Below are 18403 nucleotides of genomic sequence, written 5' to 3'. Positions count from 1 at the left end.
ACTGATTTGAAATATTGCATAACGTCAATTCTAGTTATGTTATATACGTAAAATATATGTATAGTATACCTAAACTTTGATTCGTTTTGTCTTAGTACATTTTCTTATAGGTACGACAAATAAAAAAAGTACGTGTATGTATGTATTTTTTCATTATCTAACTGACAGACTAAATGGATGTTTAATTTTCATAGCCCGTCATCATCCCAATTTGCATAGTTGAATATATCGGATCAAGGTCACACCAATTCCTTATTACATACAAACATAAAGATGCTCTAACTCACGCTCTCAACTCTCGATTGTCCTCAGCTATCCTCGCCAAAGTCACAAGCCGTTTCCTCAACTCCTCATTTTCTCTATTCAGCCTATCAATCTTCTCTCTAGCTTCATCCAACTCTGGTTGTGGTTGTGGCGTGGCTGGAGAAGCTATGGTGGAAGGTGTGGAGACTGGAGGCCCTAAGCGAACCACCCCAGCAGTATCCCTGGTCATCCTCAACGTGGTCAGGTCGATGTCCAAAGGTTGAGGCGGTGGTGATGATATCGAACGCGTCGGCCGATCTTCTATTAGGTGGAGTTTCACGTTCTCTATTAAGACCTGGAAGGTTTTGTGGGTGATTTAGGTGGTAGTCGGTACAGACAATTTAATAGCTAAGGATATAAAAATGCATAACAATTTTCGATTCTCTTTTTTTTTAATTGTTGCCCCACACTAGGATTTGCTTCTGTGACGACACAGGAGAAATCCTAGGGTGCGTTTACAAATAACTATACAAGTTCACAGACCCACAACAATTTGTGGATCACACAAAGAGTTACTCCGTGCGGGAATCGAAGCCGCTACATGTTGTACGGCAGCCAGCTGCCCAGCCACCGCACCAACCGTACCGTCGTTACATCATAATGCGCAAAACATTGTGTACTTGCGCAAGTGGCGGTACAATGCGCAATCCGATTATTGATACATTACTAGAAGACAATATTTCTAAGCATATTTTAGTACTATTTAATAGTGATATATTGTTCTTTTATATAATATTATAGGTATATTATTTGATATTTCTTTCTGTAGAGTAAATGATTACCTCAAGCGGCATAGGCGGCGCAACGACTTCATCCTCAATCAACTCGGCGAGCGCTAGCGCTGTGCTCATGTTCAGAGCTATACTGAGGTCGCGGATCCGAGCCTCCAGTAACTCTTCGAATGGTGCTAGACCCTGGAAGAAACGAATGGAATATTTGGTAAAATACTACCTTAAACATTACTTTAAATCCAGATTGCAGGGATCTCGAATGTTTTGTATACGGAAAAGCAGCTTTTGTATTCAGCAAAAGACATGTGAAGTCCTATCCACCTATTAATTAACTCATTCTAGTTGAAATTAAACCACTATTTAAACTCTTTAATATTAAAGTTCAGTTAAGTATTCAAAGCTGTGTTTCGTTTACAAAATTTTACAAGAGTAAGCAAATTTTAGGCTACTGGCAGTAGTGGCAGTTTCATTAACTTTAAAATTGACTCTCAATTCTACTGCACTAACCTTATCCTCAGGCGCTCTCGGCAGTTGAGTCCTGACAAGTCTAGCAGCGACCAGAGGCTCATTCCTCGGCACCAGCTCATCACTCTCCGACACGACAGGCTCCGACCAGGCGCGCGCCCGCATTGAGAACTTGTTCTGTGTTCAGAGGGACTATTTAGGGGAGGAAGGGGGGATCACGACATGGGTTGGGGACGGCAGATACTTTCAAACACTTGATTTGAATTTCAAGTTAGAATAATCTTTAAGTTAACTAATTTAAGGTAGATTTTAGAAAAGTGTGAAATGTTTGCGTTCAAAAGTAACGGCCGGTATTGAAAACGGTTAAAACGTCACACGAAGCGGATAAACGTCACAAACACCTTTACACTGTGTGGATGGAGATGAAAGGACAGTGCGGGACATGCAACATTTAGATCACACTTAATGAAAAAAGTTTGGCACTTTTTTGACATAGAGTTGAATTTCGTTTGGCAAGAAATTTGTGAGTATTAGACTTGCATATTTATATTTGAATTTTTATCATACTAATCAGACTGTACTAACTGGATTGGTGGAAGATTACTCAAATAATATATTTACAGTATAAATTATATTATTATTGTTAATCAGTGCAAAACTTTTTTCATATAACACGTTTAAACCATGCAAAAGCGTAGAAGAAATTCTATAGAATACATAAAATAAAATGTATAGTTAAAATTAATTTGTGTATTCTTTTATTAACATTATCGTAATATGGGGACTTTTATTTCATTAAACTTGAGACTAAGCAGAGTTCTGTATATTTGTTTGTATACAAAAGTAATTAATTCCATGCAATGTTGTGTATAAGTATATCGTACAAAGATTTTTCACATTTGAGTTACCAAAAGACTAGGGTATAATGAAATGTACGAATAAATTGTCAGCAAAGGGCTTCCTACCTGAGCCTTCAGATGGCGCTGGCGAAGCTAAAATGGCGGACATGTAACAGATAGCAACGAAGCAGTTGTAAAGATGTTTCTGGTCTCAATTTGATGGCAGTTCTAGTACTTGTGTTTGGTTAAAAGTAAAAACATTAATTTAGGGGTTCTTAGGAAAAAGATGAAGTTTGCGCCATAAGACATTTGATAAACTAGACATTTAATAAGTAAACATATAAAAAGGTTCAAATATAGACAGAAATGAAAGTCTCTAAGATCGTCAACCAAACACAAACACAGTCAACAAAAGTCAAACAAAACAAAAAGAGACAGAAACATCTTTTGTCTCACTCATACACAGACAAACCCCCTTGGCTACGACACATAACCTCTACATCTATGGGCACTCAACATAATGATACCACTACATCGTGTCAAATGATCTATAGATCATCTATAGATCGTAGCTAAATACCTTGAGACGGTTCTTTCGGTTCACGATAGCCGAGCGGGCGGGAATTGCCATAGAGGAAAAAACACACATAGACACATATAGTTAGAGATAAAATGGATGCATTCCAGTTTGAGGACGGGTTTTGAAGCGAGCGATTGTCAAACGACTTTTGCGCAACCACCTACTTTTGCGCAACCATTGCGCTAACTTTGCGCAAGTAACAACTTAATATATTGTGATCAGAATCAACATATTTAACGTTATTCGATTTTATTTAAGTTAGAACTTAAGTTAAAGTTTTTTAAGGTATACTAGTCGTTCGAAAGTCGCTCACTCGTAAACCCGAAGCCTTATCGACATAGTTTAGTATTACAGCGATACACCTTACTGGGTACGAGATACAATGATCGTGATGATACAGTCATGCACATCTGATGAGGCAGCGTCGTTTGAAGTCAAATGTGTTCCAACAAAAATCACGTACGCTCAATTTTTGACAATAAATTAATAATATTGTACCTTTTGTATAATGTTATAATACTTTTGAATGACATATCTTATTATGGTATTTATTTGCTGTACCCTTAGTATGAGTTTGCTTTATGTTTAAAGTAATCGAAACGAGACAGCTTTCGGCGCTCTGATTGGCCGGCTCGAATAAGAATACTGGCTTGTTGCACTTTTGTTTCAAGTTCCTACACTGCTGTATCAATTTTAAGTAACAACAAAATACTTATTGAATATGTTCCCATATTTTACTAGTGCGTTGTAAAGGTAAGTTAGACACTACAGTTTACATACATTTTCTTCTTTAAACGATCTTGATAAGTCGTTATTTAATTATTATGTTTTTGCCAATCATCATACGTGATTCTTGTAAATTATATTAAAACGTTAAAAACTCCTCAACGACACTGCCTCGACCTATTTATGGAAGACTATCAAAGAATGTAAGGTCAGAAAATAAAATAATGCGGACTGTACCGACGCATGCTATTTTAATAATTAATTAATATTATAAATAAATCCTCAAATAATACTTGTGTATTGTAAATCATGTTTTATTATTATTATTTAATAAAATATAATATTATATGTGATAAAATGTTGTAGGTTAATAATGTATGAATGTCAATTTTAGATAAGTATTGTCATTTTTAGTATCGAATATTCTCTTGAAAATAAGTGTGGTGAAATCAAAAAACCAGTGAATGTGTATGATGTTTTGGATTTAAGGAATTGTAGAGAAAATGTCTAGGAAATTTGAAAAATAAAGTTCAATATTGTTAATTATTTTCTTAGGTTTGTGAGTAGACATTTTCCGTACAATTAATTTTATTTGCACATAGAGACTTTTGCTTGCTACTTTTTGTAGTTGGTAGGTATTTTATTAAATAAGGTTTGTTATGAAATCTACATAAAACTGCCTCATTAACTCTAAATTATGTGAACACTACAATAATTTTTATTCGTTTTCCATGAACTCTCGTTATTTTCTAATTTATTTTCAAATTAAAAACGGAACTTTATTTTATAGAATTTGTGGCAAACGAGCAGACGGGCCACCTGAAGTTAAGCGATCAGCGCCGCTAATAGACACCCGCGACACCAAAGCAACAGGTACGTTTCCAACCATTTAAAAAGGAATACACTATTTTCTTGAAGCTCGGATCAGTTCGGTTTTATTATACCAAGTTTCATTCTAATATAACATCTCTCTTTATTTCTCAAAAATAACTCTTTCTTTCCCCATTTCTATGTAAATCATTACACAATCACTATACTCCTGACTCCTGACCAACCAACAACAAAAAGTAGTTCCCACATCAGCAAACACGTGGACATCGATGGCAGAACTCACCTGGAACTCATCCCAGGGTATAGCGTTACACTCGTCGCTCTTCAGATCGTCCGCGGCCAGTCGGAGACAGGTCCTGCCGCCACCGCTTTGGTGGACTATGTGAATGTTGTTCAGACGCCAAGTACTTGTCGATATCTTGAGGGCGAATTGTTGCGAATTTAGCGATAGATAGATTTTTTTAACGTTACACCATACTAGGATTTTCTCCTGTGTCGTTGGTGCGTTTACAAACATTCAAGTTTACATACACATGACATCCAGACCCGAAACAACTATTTGTGGATCACACAAAGAGTTGCTCCGTGCGGGAATCGAACCCGCTACACGTTGTGTGGCAGTCGGTTGCCCAGCCACCGCTCCAACCGTGCAGTCAAATGTTTTATGTCATTTTAAATGTAGGTAATAAATGCCTTGTGAACCGCTTTTGAAATCAAAAGTCCAGAGAAACTAACAACTGGTTTTCTTTCACGAAACGTTGTTTTCTATGGAGTTTCTTTCTCGTTCTTCTCTATTCAAAGCTACACTTATAACGAGTGCCTAGCTTCCCTGACGTACAGACTGACAGACTATTATTTATTTCTTTATTTGTTGACATTTCAATAGTATCTATTTATGGTTTAATTGGAATAAATGATTTGACTTTGACTATCAAAATATAGAATGGTATAAGATTCGAACAGAAGAAATAACAGCAATAAAGACATACGACATCTCTTCTCCTGCAGGAGCTGGTGACAGAGTGGTCGCTGGGTGACGAGGATCGTTCCACCACCTCGGCTGCCACCTCTACACCACTTGATGATGCTGCTCGGCCGTGCTCAAACTCCCTGCAATATTACCATCATTATCATTTATACGTTAAGTCATACCATTAATGACGAATGACTATTGATGAAGCGAAAGAGATGTGTAAGAATCGTAGCAATTAGGTTGTATGGTATCAGCGACATAAGATTTCAGTCAGTCTGAGTCTACTTGAAGTTAAGTTTTTTGTAGACACGTGGACCCGATCTAATATCAAGGCTAAACAGCATTGTTTACCGATTTATTTAACTCATCAGACAATACATCGACTACAGAGTCTGAAAATTAAAAACCTACTTAACCCGTTAGTTAGATAATGAAAAGTGGGTAGGATTGGGCGTTTGGCAACATCCATCATACAGCAAAACACACAACGCATTATTTCACACCTAGCTTTCTATGAGGCCGTGGTATCACTCCGGTCAAGCCAACTTATTCCTACCAAAGTATGGTTCTTCCACATGAGAATATGCCTTACCTGAATGCCATGTCAGCATCGTCAGGCGACTCGGCCGCCAAGCCAACGACGACGTAGCGGTCGCTATCGGAGCTGGCGGTGGACGCCGCGTCACTGCGCGTGTCGTCGCGCGTCAGCGCGCTGTCTATCGACGTCACGAGCGACGTGAAGCCGCGACGCATTGACGAGAACCCTGGGAAATTGTTCATGATGTTGGGTGTTGATGTAAGTGGTTGCAATTAGCATTAAAATGCTTGATTGTTAAGACAAAACAGACTGAAATAATTGTTAAAAGAAAAAAAAACATACGTGAAAATAAATTGTTTTTTTTTGAGGGGGGAATCATCCGAAGACTTCTCCCGCCTTGGGCGAGAGGCGAGAGGGAGTATCAGACTTTTAGTGACCAAATACACCCTGTTCGCACTCTTTCCTCGGGTTGGTTCGGCCTTTCAAACCGGAGCTCCGGTAACCCGCTAGGTAGTCCGCAACTCCGGATCAGGCGTCAGCCCTACTGGGCCACATCTGTGGTGGTCTGATGTCTCGATGTTGACGTATTCATTTTCCCACATAAACTTATTCCATGTTATTACAGTGAATTGACATAGCTTCCACGTCGTCATAAAATAAGAGATACACAACTACAAGTTCCGCTTCATACCTCCAAAACTCAATCCAGGGCTGGGCGGAGGCGGTTCCTCAATGGGTATCGGCTGGTAGACTTCCACGGAGGTGGTGGCCAACACGCCGCTGTCACGGTCCATCATAGACGGCGCCATCGTCGCCTCAGAACCTACTGGGGTTTATACAAAGTTGGTATTCATTTGTAAAACAGGAATTAAAAATTAATTTAGCAATAGTGATTAAATAATCATAGCAAAATATGTAAAAGGGAAAATACATATGATTTAAACTTCGTATAGCAACGGGGAACCATATAAAGTCAATATAAAGTGCGAACTGCGTGACTAAAACGTAAAATATTTGCCATGATTATTTATTATTCAAGTTTCAAAGTGGCCAATAATAGGGTAGATGACTATTTTTTATTTTAATGTCCGTCTTGTAGATTATTTTAAAACATTAGACACGTTTTGTTTATTTTCTTACGGAAACAAATTCTTTTGAAGATATATTGATTTGAAATATTGCATGACGTCACTTCTAGGTAGTACGTTTTATACGTAGAAATGACGTATTTGCTCCTCCTAAACTTTGATTCGTTTTATCTAAGTATTGTTATCTTAAATGACAAAATAAAAAAATACGTGTCAAATATTTTTTCATTACCTAACTGACGGACTAAATAGATTTTTAATTTTCATACCCCGTCATCATCCCTATTATTAGGCTAGAGTAGAGCTTATTTTCTTACCACACAGAGAGTCTAATTACATTAAGAAAAAAGGAGAAAAGAAAAACAATAGTGCAAGAGTGAAAAAAATAAATAAAAATATAGGAAAAATAACAAATTGTAGGTAATCAAAGTGCAGACACACATCAATTGCTATATACGTGAATTAGGACGATTACACAATGATATTATTGATTTACCAATAGATTTTACGTTTTTTTATTAGAGAGCCATTACGTGATTTATCCAGTAGATGGTGTTATAAAACAATGTGTTAATGTCAAGTGATTAGTGCAATTTTTTCGTTAAAGCAAGCAAAACACCATTTTTTTACGTTTATATACTAACTGAGACGTATTTAGGAATGTTGATAGCCAAAATATTTTTTATGTAATAAGTTAGCTCAACTTGAGACGCAAGCTTATCGCAGCTACATACATTTAATCAAAACTATATTAGTCTTTATTTAAGCACAACAATAAATTAACAATTAAACACATATCCAATTGCTTTAATAGTTAGTTAAATGACATCAAATTAGTATATTTCTTTAGCGTAATGTGTTAGTAAGATTAATAAAATGCAGTGAAGTGGTATTAAGGACTAGCTACTTCCGCGCGGTTTCACCCGCTCTGCTTGGCTCCTATTGGTCATAGCGTGATGTTTTATAGCCTATAGCCTTTCTCGATAAATGCACTATTCAACACAAAAAGAATTATTCAAATCGGACCAGCAGTTCCTGAGATTAGCGCGTTCAAACAAACAAACAAACAAACAAACTCTTCAGCTTTATAATATTAGTATAGATTATTCTTGTTATGTTTTAGAACCGAAGACTTACTGCAGTTCTCTTCGAGCGGCGTGGACGCGCCTAGCGTAGAAACTGTTTGGTGCTCTGCGCGTTACACCCAGATAGAAGGTCGTGAAAATAAATATATAGATAACTTAAATAAAGTAATAGTATAGATAAATAAATAAGAAGTAGAATAGTTAAAAGTCTGATAAATTAGAGTATTTCGTTTGTTCAGGAGTAAAATTTTTCCAGAGTAATATTTAGGCGTCGAATAACGAGTTGTGGCAAGTTTGTACAGTGTTTGTGCCCACAGACATTAATACACAAATAACCACGAAAAAAAAATTCGTCACGCGCATCCCCGAAGGGGTAGGCAGAGGTGTACATTACGGCACGTGATGCCGCTATACAATGTACACTCACTGTTGTTACAACATTTGTGTTAAGTCTCATGTAATAGGGCGTCAGCCTATTGCTATATACTGAGCACAATTCCAGACTCCGTGCTACATGTCTTAATTTTTTTCTTCATCATAGAGAAGAAGAGAACCAAAGAACAGAGTAGAAGTAATTGAAAGAGTTTAAAGAGACTTTTGCACAGCAGAATAGTTAAAGAAAGAGTCACCCACCCATTTTCAAGTCTTGCAAGCTGGAGGAGTCCAGTGGCACGCTGTCCAGGTCCCTGGAAGACTCCTGTCCAGGACAGTTGGATGGAAGAACAAATGTGAGCTCCACTGCTGGTACCACTACACCAACTACGATGGTCCTGTGGATAAAATAGTATATTTTGAGCCACGATTTGTTATTTATAGGTCTAGTGATTCTTTCTAAGCTTCTTAAGTAATAATAATAAATTTATCAATACTTTGACTGCCAACAAAAATCTGTTGAAAGCTAATCCTCCGTTAACGCCGGTCAATTTTGCCCCCCATGGCGGTTAGTGTCTTAAAGAGGAGGCCAATCCCCCCATCCCCCCTCTGCAATCCCCAAATCCCTAATAACCGATCCTTCGATTCCCAAAAGGCCGACAAAGCACTTGCGACTCCTTTGCTGTTGCGGATGTGCATTGGTAGACCATATTTATTGTTTTACACAATTTCTACTTCTTCATTTGATTTCTACTACTTGAATTGTAACTTTAAATAGCGTGATGTAAAAAAATTTTTGGATTCTTACCCGTCTTCAGCATCAGGCTGCCTCTCCGCATCATGAGCGAGCCAGGCCGTCATCTCGGAGATCCTCTCCAACTGCCTCATGAGGAACAGCATCTGGTAGTGGTTGAGCTGCAGACCGGCCAGGCCACACGTACGGGCCACTATCCAGATACGGCTGAAGTCGTCCGCGAAACATAACTGCGAAGAATTAGACATTGGTAATGAGTAGAAATATTTGGTGTTGGTAAAAGAAAATGTCAAAATAAGTATGTAGTTTCTGTATCTAGGAGACAATTGAATACGTTTTGTGTATGTAAATTAATTATTATAATATCTTAAATGAAATCTTAAAATGAAAATGATAATTTAAAAACTTGATCTAGTTGAACGGTAATGACTTGCTTATAATAATGTAAATCGCATAAGATTAAATAGGTTGTTCGCAACTAAACTACACTTCACAGACAGACGAACTGACGGACAATACAATTTAGACGTTTCTAAATTAAGAATTAAATTGAAATAAATGCTTCGACTTTGACTAAACTTTCTTCTATTTTCCTTCACATGTAAAAAAATCATCTGTCGTAATAAAACATATAGTTTTGTAAAAAGTATATACCCAAGCAGTAAGCGGCGTGGCATCCAACAAGGGCGCGGGCTTGTAGTTAGTAGCGCGTGCGCCGCAGAAGTCTGCCCACAGCGGCTCCACGCGGGCACACCATACTGAGCGACTCTCGCGCCACAGCAGCTCCGGGCTCATCTCCGTACCGCGGTCTATGTCGTCCAGGTCTGGGGGACAATCAAAATAATTGGGTACTATCCTCGGTCAAAAATAAATTATTACAACTTTTCAATACAATAAAATATTCAAAAATAATCACACTCTCATTCATAAATTTGATGAACTATTTAATTTTCGATTTTTTCTAGCTAAATTTCTAGAAATAAGTCTGCTATTTGACGTCAAAAACTTATGACGTCATAATGCACTATTTCATACAAAGTTCATAGAAAATATAGTTTTTGACGTTTCGAAAAAAGTATTGAATTTGACTAGTAGGAAACATGACTATTAAGCCTTTCACAGCCAACAAAAAACTGTAAAAGGCTACCCCTCCACTAGTGTCGGTCAGCGTAGTTCAATATGGCCTCTAATATGTTAATAAATTAGTTGTTCGAGAAATGCTCTACTAGTTTCAAGTTATATCGGGTCTCTTATTTACGAGCAGAATGCGCTCGTCAGCGGAAATTTGACAAGTCAAAATAATAATAAAAAAATTTCAGACTGTCGGTCAGTTCAATGCATAACTATTTTTTAAGTTATGTAATTTATATATTAAATTACTTATTAAAGAAAAAATAAGGCGGATATAACGTTAAATTTCCTATGGCGCACAGTGATTCATCCTGAACATGCTAGCTGGACAAAATTATTTATTGATGTTTTTCGTCTTATATGGCTTTGATGTGACGTTTTATTGCGTAATTCATGCAAAACACCCAAATAAAAGGCGATAGGTAGGTAACTAGGGGTAGGGGGTAGGGGTACGATTTTTAAGAATACAAAGACTATCAAATAAAGTGTTTAATTAGGAGACGTAAATATATATTGAATAATATAAAAGGGGTAACAACATGTATTATGGTTCAATTACTAATATCATAGCTACTAATTGCACAACGGGACCTCATTAGGTACCTAAGTTGTATCAAATTGCCTTAAAGTACTTACATTCTTAAAATTATAATTAGTAAATAATAATTAAAGTACATTTCACATTTTATAGTACATTTTACAGTCCTTTTTCTTATTCTACAGCACTATATTCTTCTGAAGAAGAATCTTCAATAGTATAGACAGAACTAATATTCAGACTAGAACTACTCATATTTACTTATATCTATGCGTAATATGTCTATATATAATATTTAATAATATCCCATTATAATTATAATTAATTCTAAAACTTAAACATTAGAAAAACATTTAAACCTAAAAAATATCTGAAGCTAGTTCAGGATACACAAGAAAACGACTAGAAGTATTTCCATCATTAGTATTCCCGAATCCAGGCTTTGGTTTATCGACTATTAAACCCATTTCCGACTTACACCTATGTTGGATTGGAGCTGAACGCTGTTTCACATTTGCTTTGTCATTTTCATCTGAAAGGTTTCATTTTTTAACTTCAAGCTTATGTGAAGTAATCACTCAGGTTATCAAAGGTTTTAGTAGGACAACCCGGAGTGGATGTTGAGGGTTTGGAGTGGTGGGCAGTCACTTTACACTTGAAATCTTCTGCCAAATAAGTAGAATGGTTGAACAAGAATCGTTCATGATTGCCTCCAGAACTTTTCCATTTTTCAGCAAATATTGAAGAATTTTCGCTGATATGGTTCCTTAACTCTTTCATAGAATCATCGCTGATACCTTATGGGCCGTGTCTGTTCCTTATATATTGATATAATGATATAATGCACTGGTACGGTATTATTTTGGGATTTTACGCCATTCTTCCAAAAACTCAATGTTTGAAATTGTTCCTTCGATGTCTAGAAAATCCAATAAAAAACATAGTTGTAATTTTTTGTGAATTTTATGACTACTAAAAATCAAAAGTTAATAGATATAGCTATGATATATAAACATATCAACCTGGGGGAAAAAGGGGAGAGATAGTTTCTGGTCCATCAGACTTTAAAAACGACGAAAAAATATCAAAATTTTGCAACATTGCACGTTTTGTAAATAGCAGAAAAAAACTATAGGTACTTTAAGTATCAAAATAAAAAGTACATACCTTCAGCTACAAAATCCATAACAATTTTTTTTCATAAGTTTAAAATTCACTAGGATATGATGTTTCTCGTTAGAAGCGAAATTGCAACTAGTTGACGCTTTACTTACACTTTATTCGTATAACAGCCCTTATTAACTCATCAATGATTGAAATGTGTGCAAAACAATTGTTAGATCTGGGATAGTGGGGATATTGGCTACGTATTTTAATAGTTAGTTCTTGGAAATTCGGAAGTGACTTTTGTCTAGCTAGCATGTTCTAGATGAATCACTGTGCGGCGTTACAACAACTTTCTCTACAACAAAGGAACTCAAAAAATAAATAATGACGTTTATAAAAAAAATGCAGAAAAATAACGATACTCACTATCAGCATGCAATATAAACTGTTCGTGTATGGGGTCCATGTCGTCTACCGCGCACGGGAACTGATCCCGCGGCGGCGCGGACCGGCGCAGTGCGGCCAGTATGGACGCCAGGTCCGCGCGCGTACCGGCCGAGTCTGGAACAAACGTGGCCTGTAGCCTATCGGAATATAGCCTTATAGTTACCCTACCTTGGAAAATCTGTACATGGTAGCTTTTTTGTTGAAATTCTTCAAAATCACACCAGTGTTTGAAGAAGAAATTATGAATAGAAAATGTTATTTTCTGTTAAATAATATGATTGCCTACAACTACATATTCGTTGAGATAAAAATATGTCGTGAAATATAAGAATGGATGGCCAAAGAAAAGCTAGATCGCTTGTTTGAGGAATGATATGAGGGAAAAGAAGTATGTGTTAGAATAACGTTTGGCATGAGAGGAAAGAAGAAGAAATAGGTAAAAGCAAGAAGAAAACTGAGTGATTAGATTAGTCGATCTATTAAAAGATTCTGATAGAAATAGTGTTGTTTTATCAAAGAGGAGTAGATAGTAATAAAGTGTAGTAGAGATGAGTAGAGTGTACGTACTGGCCCGTGGCGACTCCCGCACGTTGGTGAGCGTGGCGCGCGCCGTGCACAGCTGCAGCTCGCGGGGACGGTCGCGCTGCGCAGACACGTGCTCCGGGCCCGCCTCCAGGACCAGCTGGGGGAAGGAACATATTTGTTAATTCTTACTTCCATTCTAAATATATGTTGTCCTTTGTGTTAATTTAGGTATTTATTATGTCGTAAAAGTCGATTAAAAGATTACATAATTAAGAAACTGGTTAGCAACATTTCCTGATAGACCTAATCCTTTTAAAACACGGAGTGTGATACCACACAGACAACAGGCGTGACAACCCTTTTATCTTTCTTTTTTTAAACAATACTTTACCGAAGGCTCAATCTTTCCCAACGGACTTGTTACTCTTCTGCTCATGCCAATTCTGCTCATGTTTTTATTTCTATCCTACTTTTTATATGTTTAAATTTACATGCAAAGAATGTTATGTAAAAGATATGCATATAAAAATTGTATCAGTCAAATAATTGAAAAATGTATTATATAACTATTAAATAAATACATAGATTTGCCCTATTCTATAAAATAAATACCTTAGGCATGATAGCTTCCATCCTAACATCCATGTATGCAGGCGGCGCGTCCTCGATGTCTATATCGTGTCCCCTGGGCACCACGTGCGGCAGGAACGCCCCCAGCCACACCACCGTGTTCACGTCCACCGATATACGGACCGGACTCAACTGCACGTAGAGTTTAGGGGCCGGGACTGTACACATACAACATTATTATGTTAGTTCTTTTCACGGATGTTATGGATATGGAATTTCGGATATGGATATGGATACGGATAGTGGATTTTTTATATCGGTTTCGGTTTCGGATACGGATAAGAAATTATTCCAAATTATCCGGTAGTTTCGGATAGTTTCGGTTACGGATATTGGATTTCTAAGGAATTTCAAAAGTAACATACAAATAGATAATCAAATGGTTTTATTTATGAATAGGTCTTCATATCTTGACTTGTCTCATATCTCATTTATCCTATCCGAAATTATCCGGAACATTTATTTCAGTTTCGGTTACGGAAATGGATATTTTTTTATTTCGGATATCCGATAGTTTCGGTTACGGATGTGGATATCCTTAACATCCTTGGTTCTTTTCCTATCTCGGAACCACAGGGTCACGGACCGTTGGAAGGCGTACAAGGGGCCGAAGCCAACTCGCAGAGGCCCGATGAACAATTTTGATCTAAATGTAATGGGACATCAGCCGGCGATTATCCCTGTATGCACTATGGAAGTACACCAAAGGACAATCCCCGGCTGATGCAGGACTATTGTGCAATATGAAAGAAAATGATTGGATTATGGGTGTGGGTGGCTAATGGACTGGTAAATATGGTAACTATGGAATACTATGGCCCCTGCCCCTGACCAATATTGAAAAATACAGATAAACAGGCAGGGGGTGACTAGCAAACTCAATTAATATTATTATTAAACAGTAGTGTCAGATTATAGGTCTATTTTTGGCCGGAGCCAAAGCAGAAGGTTTAGTTATAATCTCTCATATTTTTTGACAGTGACATCCCGCGGCGAGATCAGTCGTGCTTACAGACAAGACTCTCACTCAGTCTTTCGTAACAGTTCGTTCAATCACGACGATTGCCCAAAACCCGGCTGAAGCCAAAGGTTTCCCCGAAATGGTTTATTGGCCGAACATGGTTTTTTAGCCGAGCATGGTTTTTTGGCCGAACATGGTTTTTTAGCCGAGCATGGTTTTTTGGCCGAGCATGGTTTTTTAGCCGAAGTTGGTTTTTTGGCCGACGATGGTTTTTTAGCCGAAGTTGGTTTTTTAGCAAACATGGTTTTTGGCTGCAGATGGTTTTTTAGCCAATGATGGTACTAAAAATGTTTATCGTTTAGCTGTTCACAGTAGCTACATTACAAGCAGTATGAACTGACCAGGGAAGCAGACGTCTCCAGGATAGTAGAAGAACGTGAGTTCAGCATGCAGTAGGCCGGCGTCGCCTGGTAGCGTGGCCTTCTCAGCGCTCACTAGCGGGCGGGGCGCGTCGCGGCTCTTGGCCGAAGTTGGTTTTTTGGCCGAAGATGGTTTTTTAGCCGAGCATGGTTTTTTGGCCGAAGTTGGTTTTTTAGCCGAACATGGTTTTTTGGCCGAAGATGGTTTTTTAGCAAAAGTTGTTTTTTTAGCGAACATGGTTTTTTGGCCGAAGATGGTTTTTTAGCCGAGCATGGTTTTTTGGCCGAAGTTGTTTTTTTAGCCGAACATGGTTTTTTGGCCGAGGATGGTTTTGTAGCCGAGCATGGTTTTTTGGCTGAGCATGGTTTTTTGGCCGAGCATGGTTTTTTGGCCGAACATGGTTTTTTGGCCGACGATGGTTTTTTAGCCGAAGTTGGTTTTTTGGCCGACGATGGTTTTTTAGCCGAGCATGGTTTTTAGCCGAAGTTGGTTTTTTAGCAAACATGGTTTTTGGCTGAAGATGGTTATTTGGCTGAAGATGGTTTTTTAGCCGAGCATCGCTTAGCTGTTCACAGCAGCTACATTACAAATAGTATCAACTGACCAGGGAAGCAGACGTCTCCAGGATAGTAGAAGAACGTGAGTTCAGCATGCAGTAGGCCGGCGTCGCCTGGCAGCGTGGCCTTCTCAGCGCTCACTAGCGGGCGGGGCGCGTCGCGGCTCTTGGATCCCGTCGATACCTGGAATATTGCGATATATTATTACACACACACAACGTCACGCCTTTTATCCCCGAAGGGGTAGGCAGAGGTGACATTACGGCACGTAATGCCGCTATACAATGTACACCCACTTTTCACCATTTGTGTTATAAGTCCCATGTAATAGGGGGTGAGCCTATTGCCATATACTGGACACAATTCCAAACTCCGTGCTACTACCGAGAAATTTTTCGAAAATCCGAAAAAACCCCGTAATACTTTGCCCGACCCAGGAATCGAACCCGAGACCCCTTGTTCGGCAGTCGCAATTGCGACCACTCGACCAACGAGGCAGTCAATATATTATTACAAACGAATGTAATCATTTTTTTAAGTGTGGTAAGCCATGTTTCGGGACAAATGGCCGGCAACGCACTTGTGGTGATGGTGACACACGCCTTTGGCGTGACGGGTGTCCATTGGCAGTGGCGATTGCTTACGTACACCAGATGATCCGTCTGTTCGTTTACCAGCTTATTCCATAAAAATACTGTATGTATTATAATTGTTTACCTTATAAACAGTGAAGTCGTCTATCCTAAGTACAAGACACGTCGTCATTAGTTTGCCGAGCTGCTGCAGTATGCGCGTTCGAGTCGGCGACGCTGCAAAACAAAATAAGGTTTAAATATTTTACTAAAAACAGTGTTGATGGATTTTTGTTGAAATGAAAGCCCAAAGATAGGTTTAAATAAATTAAATATTTATTCTAAGTTAGGAGAAATAAAAATATGTGACAGACATTTTGAAGGGTAAATCAACCAGAGATAAAAATTTAAAAACAATAATTGACATAGACAAGTGTTGACATTTTTTCAGTTGCGTTCATAACTTCCAACAATTTTCGACTTCAAGCCAAGTTCAGTAAGGTTGAATATGTATGAACAATGAACATAGAAATAACAATTAATTATCTCCTGCGTCTAGTTAACAGATTTTCGACTTTATACAAAGTTCAGTAAGGTTGTAAATGTATAAACATAGACTGAAGTAACAATAAATTGTCTTCAGAGTCTTGTTAACAGATTTTGGACTCTATACCAACTTCAGAAGGTTGTAAATGTATCAACAATAAACACAGAAGTAACCATTAATTATCCCCTGCGTCTTGCTAACAGATTTTATACCAAGTACAGTAAGGTTGTAAATGTATAAACATAATTCGAAGTAACAAATAATTGTCTCCTGCTTCTTGTTAACAGATTTTGGACGTTATACCAAGTTCAGTAAGGTTGAAAATGTATGAACAATAAACACAGAAGTAACAATTAATTGTCTCCTGCTTCTTGTTAACAGATTTTCGACTTTATACCAAGTTCAGTAAGGTTGTAAATGTATAAACATAGACTGAAGTAACAATAAATTGTCTCTTGCATCTTGTTAACAGAATTTTGACTTTATGCTTAGTAAGTAATAAGGTTGAAAATACCTTGCGAGGCAGTAGTAGAGTTAGTGGACGGAGCATTGGAAGCGCTGTGTTGCGTGGGAGTCTGTTTGTGTTTGATGCCGTTGGAGACCGGCTCCTCGGGCTTCTCGGGTTGACTCATCTGCGAATATACACAAAGGCATATTGTAAGAAGTTTGTATGTTAAAGTTTAATATTTTTATTTTGTAAAGAAAGTAAGGACTTTTATTCAGTAAAGAAGTTCGGCGCTCTGATTGGTCGGCTCGTATAAAACCAATCAGAGCGCCCAAAGCGGTCTCGTTTCGATTACTTAAAGTAAAGCAAGCTCATACTAAGGGCACAGATTTCGCGATTATTGTTATGTTTCATGTATTAGGGGGACACATCGGATGGTATATTAGAATCTATTTTAGTACTGAGATTTTCTAAAATATGAGAATATTTCGTATGTGTGTGAGTGAAATGACACTCCGGAATCAACCATTTATTTTTATTTCGATTCCTGGCATTCAACTTATTTCTATCTGAAAATAAAACCTAAATAACTGGAGTAAGTATTCAAGTATGTATTTGAAACAGTATAAAGTGATAGGTTACCTTGGAGCTAGGAGTGAGTGGGCGCGGGTCGAGCGAGTCCAGTAGCGTGGTACAGAACGACGACAGCGCCTGCGACAGCCACTGGCTGTGGGGGGTCGCCGCCTCCCTGGATTAAATATAAGACCATTTTATTATTTAGAAATTCTCCTACACGAATTTTCGTCTTCGTTTTCAAAAATAAAATAAAGAATTTCCGGAATTAACTCAATTAAGAAAATCTTCGATAGCGCAAATTATTTTTAGAGATAACAATAGAAGCGTCTGGGACCTTAGTCTGCTATTACAATTGTGTCAGAATGGTCGATCATTACTGCTCAATGATCAACTGGTAATGGGTACAGCCAGCAAGGCTCGGATACCGGTTAAATTTTCAAACCGTTATTATGTACTTGTACGCAAAACCTTTACATTGGGTTTCGTTCGCGAAACCGGTTTTTTTAAACCGGTATTTGGAACAGTATTTTCATAAAGGTTTTTTCGGATTAACCGGTTTAGAGCAATAAAAACCGGTTAATACGACGGACATCAAAGAAACGCCGCGCGCTGTTCAGCTTATTTCAATAATAATATTTCAACGCGTGTACCGACATGCCCCT

The 18403-nt window shown here is 37.9% G+C and overlaps 1 protein-coding gene across 4 annotated transcripts in view; it reads right to left on the bottom strand.

The window, feature by feature from the left end:
- Window positions 1–18403, bottom strand: part of LOC118271114 (UHRF1-binding protein 1-like) — a 46890-nt gene that overhangs the window by 4524 nt on the left and 23963 nt on the right. Inside the window, exons 10-27 of one of the 4 annotated variants that reach the window (XM_050695724.1) lie at window positions 17808–17913; window positions 17235–17352; window positions 16319–16410; window positions 15649–15784; window positions 13646–13821; window positions 13076–13190; window positions 12488–12622; window positions 9940–10109; window positions 9340–9515; window positions 8793–8929; window positions 8212–8265; window positions 6678–6812; window positions 6041–6212; window positions 5465–5585; window positions 4759–4893; window positions 1542–1676; window positions 1086–1217; window positions 288–598 (exon numbers count right to left, since the gene is read on the bottom strand). In XM_050695724.1, coding sequence (XP_050551681.1) covers window positions 288–598; window positions 1086–1217; window positions 1542–1676; window positions 4759–4893; window positions 5465–5585; window positions 6041–6212; window positions 6678–6812; window positions 8212–8265; window positions 8793–8929; window positions 9340–9515; window positions 9940–10109; window positions 12488–12622; window positions 13076–13190; window positions 13646–13821; window positions 15649–15784; window positions 16319–16410; window positions 17235–17352; window positions 17808–17913 — 2556 coding nt within the window. The remainder of the gene's footprint in view (window positions 1–287; window positions 599–1085; window positions 1218–1541; window positions 1677–4758; window positions 4894–5464; window positions 5586–6040; window positions 6213–6677; window positions 6813–8211; window positions 8266–8792; window positions 8930–9339; window positions 9516–9939; window positions 10110–12487; window positions 12623–13075; window positions 13191–13645; window positions 13822–15648; window positions 15785–16318; window positions 16411–17234; window positions 17353–17807; window positions 17914–18403) is intronic. The other 3 variants (XM_050695726.1, XM_050695727.1, XM_050695728.1) reach the window with 3 other exon arrangements.

Source organism: Spodoptera frugiperda, chromosome 9 (genome assembly GCF_023101765.2).
Source record: "Spodoptera frugiperda isolate SF20-4 chromosome 9, AGI-APGP_CSIRO_Sfru_2.0, whole genome shotgun sequence".
Lineage (NCBI taxonomy): Eukaryota > Metazoa > Arthropoda > Insecta > Lepidoptera > Noctuidae > Spodoptera > Spodoptera frugiperda.
This window is presented reverse-complemented; position numbering and strand designations above follow the sequence as displayed.